Source organism: Octopus sinensis, unplaced genomic scaffold, assembly GCF_006345805.1.
Source record: "Octopus sinensis unplaced genomic scaffold, ASM634580v1 Contig03569, whole genome shotgun sequence".
Lineage (NCBI taxonomy): Eukaryota > Metazoa > Mollusca > Cephalopoda > Octopoda > Octopodidae > Octopus > Octopus sinensis.
In genome coordinates, this window is record NW_021826662.1 from 2,501 (window position 1) to 12,354 (window position 9,854).

At 41.0% G+C, this 9,854-nt stretch overlaps 1 protein-coding gene across 1 annotated transcript in view; it reads left to right on the forward strand.

Annotated features, from left to right (window-relative positions):
• LOC118760992 (tetraspanin-5-like) overlaps window positions 1-6,708 on the forward strand; it is an 8,483-nt gene extending 1,775 nt beyond the window's left edge. Inside the window, exons 2-5 of the mRNA XM_036498633.1 lie at window positions 274-495; window positions 5,800-6,000; window positions 6,348-6,384; window positions 6,689-6,708. Coding sequence (XP_036354526.1) covers window positions 274-495; window positions 5,800-6,000; window positions 6,348-6,384; window positions 6,689-6,708 — 480 coding nt within the window. The remainder of the gene's footprint in view (window positions 1-273; window positions 496-5,799; window positions 6,001-6,347; window positions 6,385-6,688) is intronic.
• Window positions 6,709-9,854: the final 3,146 nt, after the last annotated feature.

Sequence of the window (9,854 nt, forward strand, 5' to 3'; positions counted from 1 at the left end):
CGTCAAACAGCTGACTGAGTAAAGTTCACTATTCAATGCATGTGATAAGGCCTAAACAAACACATTATCGATTTTTGCACTTGCGAGATGAATTTCGGAACAGAAATAGTACAGTTCAATTTTCATTCGCCTAAACTTTAAGTGACCCATTTTTGATGGTTCTACGATTTTTTGGCTAGAAGGAGATGTGCCGGGAAGTTAACACACAGACACACACACAGACACACACACAGACACACACACAGACACACAAGTTGAGTTTTATATTTATAGATTCTCTTTCATTTATTTCAGCTTGTTGGTGCTGCTCTGGTTGGCATTGGAATCTGGGCATATATTGAGAAGACCCATTTCAACCATGCACAAATTGAAAATATCTACGATGCCATTTTTGATATTTCACTCATCTTTATCATCCTTGGAATAATTATCTTTATCTTAGGTCTTACCGGATATATTGGTGCTTTGAGGGAAAATATCTGTCTTTTGTATTGTGTAAGTATTTCCTCGTGGCTTTCATTTTTTTGGAGGGTGGTGGGGTTCCGTCTATTGTCTTCCTTTTCTTCCTCTTATTCATCATCATCATCATTGTTGTTTTAACATCTACTTTTCCATGATGTCATGGGTGGGACAAAATTTGTTGGGATGGATTTTCTACACCAGGATGCCCTTCCGGTTGCCAACCCTCACCTATTCTGAAGCAAGTTAACATTGTGAATAAATAAGGGGTTACATTTTGGAGAATAACCTGAATGCTAAAGGGTTAATAATTCGTTTATTCTTTTACTTGTTTCAGTCATTTAACTGCGACCATACTGGAGCACCACCTTAAAGGGTTTTAGTCAAAGAAATCGACCCCAGGACTTATTCTTTGCAAGCCTAGTACTTATTCTGTTGGTCTCTTTTGCCGAACCGCTAGGTTACAGGAACATAAACACACCAGACATCAGTTGTCGAGTGATGGTGGGGGGATGAACACAAACACACAAATACATACATGAATACACACACACATGCATATCACTCACAAAGCTTTGTTCAGCCTGGGCCCTAGAACTATTGTAGAAAACTTCCTAAGGTGCCACACAGCAGAACTGAACCTGGAAGTATGTAATTGGGAAACAAACTTCTTACCACTTGGCCATGCCATGTATACACATAGATAATCATGAGTTTTATTAAGAAAAAAAATCACATGCAATATGTTTTGTGAACTGTGACCTGGGTTTGAAATTCACAACATACACACACACACACACACACACACACACACACACACACAACACACACACACACACACACAAACACATACACGCAAAGACACACACACACATGCAAACACACACACACACGCAAACACACACACACACATGCAACACACACACACACACACACACACAAACACACACATGCACACACACACACACACACACACACGCAAACACACACACCCGCGCACGCGCAAACACACACACACCCGCGCACGCGCAAACACACACACACACACACACACGCAAACACACACACACACACACACACACACCCGCGCAAAGACACACACACACATGCACACACACACACACACACACACACACGCAGACACACACACCCGCGCACGCGCAAACACACACACACACCACACACACACACACATGCACACACGCAGACACACAAGCATGCACACACAGAATTAAATAACTGAGTGTGTGGGATGGGTGAGTCATATTGTTATGACCAACCTGTATATCTACATAAACATGAATGCCCTGAAAAAATATCTCTATAGAGCAATGCACTGAAGCAAATACAGTGACTTGAGCAGGAGAGGGTGCGTTACCAACCGCATGCACCTGTGATTGAGGTCATGAATCTGAACAGTTCACATATACACTGCAGGTAATATGCACAGTTCTCTATTGGCTGGTTTTAATGTTCATTCAATGAAGCATGTAGTATTAGCAAATCAGCTATGGGGATTTAACCCTTTAGTGTTTAAACCAGCCACATCCGGCCAAAATATTCTACCTGTTTTATGTTCAAACTAGTCAGATCTGGTCATTCATAGCTACCTTATTGTGTCATTTTAAAAATAAACAATCACATCATTGAAATCTCAAAGTCATGAAATGATGCAAGATTAATTTTACAGGGTGTGAATATATAAGCTTTACATTTGACAGAAGAATCTGAATGCTAAAGGGTTAAAAGCACCTGTTAATCTGTTCATTCTAGATGTAGATTATAGAAACATTGTTATGATGCCTGTGGTTCTTACATGGACCACCAAAGCTAATGTGGGCCCTGGTTGAGAGCCTCTGGTATGAAAAAATGTTAGTCATACAGTAGTGTCCTTCATTTGTGACCTTCTGTGAAAGACATGTCCTGCCATGGGGATATATTAACCATTTTGTTGCCATATTTCTGTTGAGAAATGAAAGATGCTGGTTTCCTTAAGACGTGGCCTCTCCACTTTACATGCACAACAGTTTCTATACTTCCACTGGCACCTGATCCCATTCTGCCCACAGTTCCTCAATTCTTAACTTATCCAACCATCTGATTTGAAGAATACACTTCAGACCATACATGTTTTTGATGAAGGTCTGATAGCTTCTGCAGTGTTTTTATTCTTTCTCCCTGTTCCTGTCCCATAGAGAAGAGTGGACTTCACATTAGAATTCAAGATATACAATTTAGTTTCTCTGGAAGCCCATAGGTTTTTTTGAAAATGAAGACCTCTGACTTTTCCCATTCTGGTTATGACATTTCTCCCTATGTCACTCTGTTTATCAGTTTTGGTACCAAAACATTGTTATAATGCCTGTGGTTCTTACATGGACCACCAAAGCTCATGTGGGCCCTGGTTGAGAGCCTCTGGTATGAAAAAATGTTAGTCATACAGTAGTGTCCTTCATTTGTGACCTTCTGTGAAAGACATGTCCTGCCATGGGGATATATTAACCATTTTGTTGCCATATTTCTGTTGAGATTCTCGGTGTTTCTTTCACTTAATTAATTTTTATTCACAAACATTATCATTTAACATCCATTGTCCATGCTGGCATAGGTTGAGCAGTTTGACCAGGGCTGGCAAGCTGAAAGGCTACACCAGACTCCAGGCTGATTTGGCATGACTTCTATGGTTGGATGCCATTTCCTAATGCCAACCGTTCCAAGGGTATAATGGGTGCTTTTACATGCCACCAGCATGGGTACCATTTGTGTGACACAGGTACCTGCTACAGCTCTGAATCGGCTCGGTTCGGTGGGTCTTCTTCTCAAGCATGACATAATTCCAAATGCCTCAATGAGGCCCAACATCCAAAAGAGACTTACTTCCATGAGGCCCAACACTCAAAAGGAACTCAGCCACTTTGCCTCTGTGAGGCCCAACACTCAAAAAATATAACTAAGAACTTAGTAAAATAACTTTGTTATCATTAAGCTAATGTTAGGAACATAAATCGTGATTGAGGTTTGGTGGAAGATTTTAATTCAGAACTTTTGACAAGACATTTGTACTACAGAGCCAGCAGAGGTTTCAGGCAGGTTGGTACTAAAAGGGTTAACTTGCTTGGGAATAGGTGAGGATTGGCAACTGAAAGGGTACCCAGTTGTAGAAAATCCACCTCAACAAATTCTATCCTACCCATGACATCATGGAAAAGTAGATGTTAAAACAACAATGATGATGATGAATAAGAGGAAGAAAAGCTGGACAATAAACTACTTACCATATTTTAACGTGTATAAGGAACCCCTTATTGTCAAGAATTAGGTAAAAAAATGTGGGAGTTTCTTATACATGGAGAGTATCATAATCCGTTACAAAACCCTTCTTCCAAATTTTAAACCCCATAAATTAGGGGGTTCCTCATACATGTTAAAATATGGTACTTTCTTACTCAGGCCTTTTGTTCCCTATGAAGCATAAGCTATCTATGTCTCTCCTCCACTCTTTTCAGTTCTGGGTCCTCTTTTTTCTGCTCCTCTCCAGTTGAATTCCTGCCTCAAAGTCCCATCTCCAGATAATTTTATAGCATCCTCTCTTACATCCCCTATGCAGAGTTTTCTGTCTCAGATTATGACACCCAATGAAAGATGCTGGTTTCCTTAAGACGTGGCCTCTCCACTTTACATGCACAACAGTTTCTATACTTCCACTGGCACTTGATCCCATTCTGCCACAGTTCCTCTATTCTTAACTTATCCAACCATCTGATTTGAAGAATACACTTCAGACCATACATGTTTTTTGATGAAGGTCTGATAGCTTCTGCAGTGTTTTTATTCTTTCTCCCTGTTCCTGTCCCATAGAGAAGAGTGGACTTCACATTAGAATTCAAGATATACAATTTAGTTTCTCTGAAAGCCCATATTGTTTTTGAGAATGAAGATCACTGACTTTTCCCATTCTGGTTATGACATTTCTCCCTATGTCACCCTGTTTATCAGTTTTGGTACCAAAATAAGTAGAGGAGTCAACCTTCTCTATGGACTCACCATCTATTCTGACTGGGTTGTGAGAAAAAGTGCTGACCACCATAAAATTGGTCATTTCAAACACGGACCATAGAAACATGTTACAATTAAAAGCTTCAAATCCTGCCAAATACGATGCAGAAAGATAATTATCTCCCTTATAATAGCTGCAACTATGCACACATATGCACATAGCTGCATGCACACGTACATGCATATATATATATATATGTGTGTGTGTATGTGTGACATTGTTGATAGTTGCAACACTGACAACTGGTATTTTTGACTTTGCTAATTGTACTAGCAACATTGCTAACTATATTTATAACGTCAATTGGTAGATGTGAAATAGTTTGCTTGCTTTTGTGACAGTGTGGACTAAGATCCCTATTGATAGACCACTGGTATTTATAGGGTGTTAAACACTTTCAGTATGCAAATTAGGGACTCCTTCGTAGAGTAGCTGCTGCATTTGTTTAGTATATATACAGGTTGGCTGCTTATTTCTCTGGAGGCTGTCAGAATGATGTAGACGCCTCTGATGAGGACCCAATAAGGTTCAAAAGTTGATTAAGGTTGTTTATCATTTTTTTTCAGTCTGCTTCTTCATCACCATCATCATCAACATTTAATGACCATTTTCCATGCTGCCATTGGCTTGGACAGCTTGACAGGAACTGGCAAGACCAGGAGCAGCACTAGGCTCCATAGTCTGTTTTGGCTGGATTTTATGGCTAAATGTCCTTCCTAATGCCAACCATTATTCAGAGTGTACTGGGTGCTTTTTACATGGCACCATCACCAGTGCTTTTTATGTGGCACCAATTTTTTATGTGGCACCAGTGTTTTCCAAAAATTTACATTATTTTTTTGTTTGTTTTTAATTATATGTGTATATTCTTTCTTTTTTCTTCTTTCTTACCTGTTACCACCTCCAACACACGCACGCACACACACACACACCACACACATGCACGCACGCACTCATTCTCATCAACAAACACCACTTCCCCCATCACCACCGTCTGCCTCATTCACATTACTCCCACCACACACATTCCTATACAATCATTACTACATACACACACACACACACACACACACACACACACACACACGCACACACATTCTCATCAACAAACACCACTTCCCCCATCACCACCGTCTGCCTCATTCACATTACTCCCACCACACACATTCCTATACAATCATTACTACATACACACACACACACACACACACACACACACACACACACTCGTTCCCACCCACCCCCATCACTACCACCACTACCACAAACGCCTTCACCCTCAGTTCAATATTCTCCTAGGTGGAATCTTTCTGTTCTTGTTTGGTGCTTCTGTGGCAGCATTTCTCCTGAAAGACAAATTCATAGGGAAACTCACAAGCATCTTCCAAGAGAATGTTATACCGAAATACACTGAAGATGATGACACGAAAAGTTTAGTTAATTGGATTCAAGAACAGGTGAGCTATTTACACACACACACACACATATATGTAAAGGGTAAAGACCCCCTTCGGTCATGAATGACCATGGGATTGCACCTAGAAAGTTACCCTCCTAGACACAAGTCCGGGCAAGGTTGTTTATGGAAGGCTAGCAGTCGCCCGTGCATACCAGCCTCCCCTCTCCAATGCCACCGATGTTATCCAAGGGAAAGACAAAGGTCGATACAGCTTGGCACCTGTGACGTCGCAACTCATTTCAACAGCTGAGTGAACTGGAGCAACGTGAAATAAATTGCCTTGCTCGAGAACACAACACGCAGCCCGGTCCGGGATTCGAGCTCACAACCTCACGATCGTAAGCTCGACGCTCTAACCACTGAGCCATGTACACATACATAAAATATACAGATATACGTACTGTGCCGGTGGCACGTAAAAAGCACTATTTAAGGATGATTGTTGCCAGCATCGCCTTAGCGGCACATGTGCCAGTGGCACATGACAGATAACACTTGAGCGAGGTCGTTGCCAGTGCTGCCAGACTGGCTCTCATGCAGGTAGCACGTAAGAAACACCTTTTGAGTGTGGTCATTGCCAGAACCGCTTGACTGGCCCTTGTCCCAGTGGCACATAAAAACTGTTTATATACTCAACAAATGCAGCAGTTACTCTATGAAGGGGTCCCTAATATGCATACCAAAAGTGTTTAACACTCTATAAATACCAGCAGCCTGTCAACAGGTATCTTAGTCCACACAGTATCAAGGTATGATATAATAAATATGTAACAAGTGGTATAATTATAAGCAGGGCGAATTTTACCCTTTTCTCTGCAAACTGAAAAAATGCTGAATAACTTTAATCAATTTTCGAACCTTATTGAGTTACATCAGAAAACCTATATATATATATTATATATATATATATACTTTATTTAAAGCAGCAGAAAAATTCAACAAAACTGTTATCTGAGCAAAAAACTGTCCGATGAACGGCAACGGGGAAACTCAGAGTAGTAACAGGTTTTGTTGAATTTTCTGCTGCTTTAAGTAAAGCAATTTACTCTACCACTGGTATTTGAGTACTCTTTTTCCACCTGTTTCACATTATGTGTTTACTCCGGGTAATATATATATATATCACCGTGACCACCGTGACCGACCAGGCTATCAGATGTTGCTACACATCGCTGGTCACAATGCACTTCGCATTGTTTTAGCCTTCAAATGACGCCACCCCGCTGGCTAAACAAGCAGGCCAACAGAAGAAAGAGTGAGAGAAAGTTGTGGCGAAGGAGTACAGCAAGAGATCGCCACCATCCCCTGCCGGAGCCTGGTTGAGATTTATAGGTGTTTTCACTCAATAAACACTCACAATGCCCAGTCTGGGAATCGAAACCGCGATCTTATAACCGCGAGTCCACTGCCCTAACAACTGGGCCATTGCGCCTCCACATACACACACACACACACATATATATATATATATATGTATATATATAGGTGCAGGAGTGGCTGTGTGGTAAATAGCTTGTTTACCAACCACATGGTTCCGGGTTCAGTCCCACTGCATGGCACCTTGGGCAAGTGTCTTCTTCTATAGCCTCCGGCCGATCAGAGCCTTGTGAGTGGATTTGGTAGACGGAAACTGAAAGAAGCCCGTCGTATATATGTATATATATATATATATGTGTGTGCATGTTTGTGTATCTGTGTTTGTCCCCCTAGCATTGCTTGACAACTGATGCTGGTGTGTTTATGTCCCCGTCACTTAGCAGTTCGGCAAAAGAGACCGATAGAATAAGTACTGGGCTTACAAAGAATAAGTCCCGGGGTCGATTTGCTCGATTAAAGGCGGTGCTCCAGCTTGGCCGCAGTCAAATGACTGAAGCAAGTAAAAGAGTAAAAGAGTAAAGAGTATATAGGTTTGGTGGAACAAACAATAAAAAGAACTCAATACATGTGAATATTTTTTTTTTGTATTATTTTTAATCAGTAGAAGTTAGAAATTACTTCAAGGGCCAAGATTTTCATGTATGGTTCTTATCAAATTAAACTCTTACCTCTTGGGATTATCTCCCCTTCTCAAGAGGAGCTGGTCTTAATGGCTATCTGGTTATTATGATACATCTTCTAGATGCACACACAGTCACATAGTCCTGGGTTCAATCCAGCTTACAGTACCACAAGCAAAAGCCTTCTACTATAGCTCCAGGCTGATCTTGAATCTGGAAACTGAAAGAAGCTTGTGGGTGTGTGTGTGTATATCTATATATATAAAACTGTAGTTGTGTGAGTGTCTGTCCCCCTTCGATTTAGATTCCTAACTACTCCCACATTTTGCGGTGCAGTTTAACCAAAACCAGGTATCTTATAGTTGTGATTCATATCGAGCCCGTCTGGCTATAAGCGCGGTCTACGATGAGTCTACGATTTTAAAAATAATTTAACATCATTTTTTATTCCATTTTAATGCATAATTTTTGTGTGTCGATGGCGGCGGAGTTGGTGTCCATGGTCACACCTGCACCTGTTTGCTTCTCCCCCTTCTTCCCTCCATCGTGAAGCTGTGGGGAAGGGAGTGTAAGAAATTCAACGTCGTAAAGCATGTCAAGGAGACCAGCGTTCTTTTAGAACAACAACTTCATGGCTTGAAGACACCAAAACAGAAATGGCTAAGAAAAAGCCCGAATTGGCATCTATAAGGGAAGTAACTCTAAAAATGCTTATATAGTTATTTCCCTTAGAAACCGAGCAACGCCGGGCGATACTGCTAGTCTTATATATAAAAGTCAAGTTGTGTGTCTGGGTCCTTCGATTTAGATTCCTAACTACTCCCACATTTTGCGGTGCAGATAACCAAATATAGTTTAACCGGGTATCTTATAGTCGTGATTCATAATCGAGCCCTTCTGGTCACACTTTGCCTTTCATCTCTCGCGGTCGATAAATTAAGTACCAGTTTCGCACTGGGGTCGATATAATCGGCTTAATCCGTTTATCTGTCCTTGTTTGTCCCCTGATGTTTAGCCCATTGTGGGTAATAGAGAAATATATAAATACAGACACACACACACACACACACACACACACACATATACATAACAAATGATAGAGATGGAAAATGAAATAATGAGAAATTTTATTGCTCACAACCATCGTTTCGAACCATCCGGCGATCCCTGGCAGGTGAGATGCGGTACGTGTTTTTGCAGTGTTGGTCCCTCTGTGCCGACACATCTCCTCAGGTGATGTTATAAGGGCTATCTCGTTAAATAAACTCTGTTGTGCTCGGTTTTAGCTCAGCCATTTGTAGTAACAGTATGTGTTATCAAGTGTGTAAGTGACAGCATGATTATGCCTCATGGCAAGTTTATTTACAAGATACCCTTTATACATCACTTGAGGAGACGTTCTGCATTGGGGCATGCACCGTAACCAGTTGTACGGTTATCCCACCTGCAAAGGATGGATGCAAATATTCTGTTTTCTGTCTCTGTGATTTGTTATATTCTCAACAAAACACTGAGCAATTCCTGAGCTAGATCCAACAGCAATTGTGTAAATACCATGGATAATGTCATGTAGCTATAGGCAGTGAACATACTCAACACTTAAATCTCTCTATATATAAAAGGCAGAGTTTGTCTGTGTGTGTTTCTGTGTGTCTTGTTAGTTGTACCCTCACCCTGACCACGGCTTTCAACCGTTCTGATGAAACTGACACACACATAGCCCAATGTCATAATTCAAAACTAACGCAGCGAAAATTTTGAAAAAAAGTTCCCCAGTTCTGAAAAAAATCGATAAATTCGACAGGGGTCGAGAATCAGAAACACACAAACACAGACTGTCTAGGGGACGCAAACTCGACCTTTTTAACTAAAAAAAAAAATT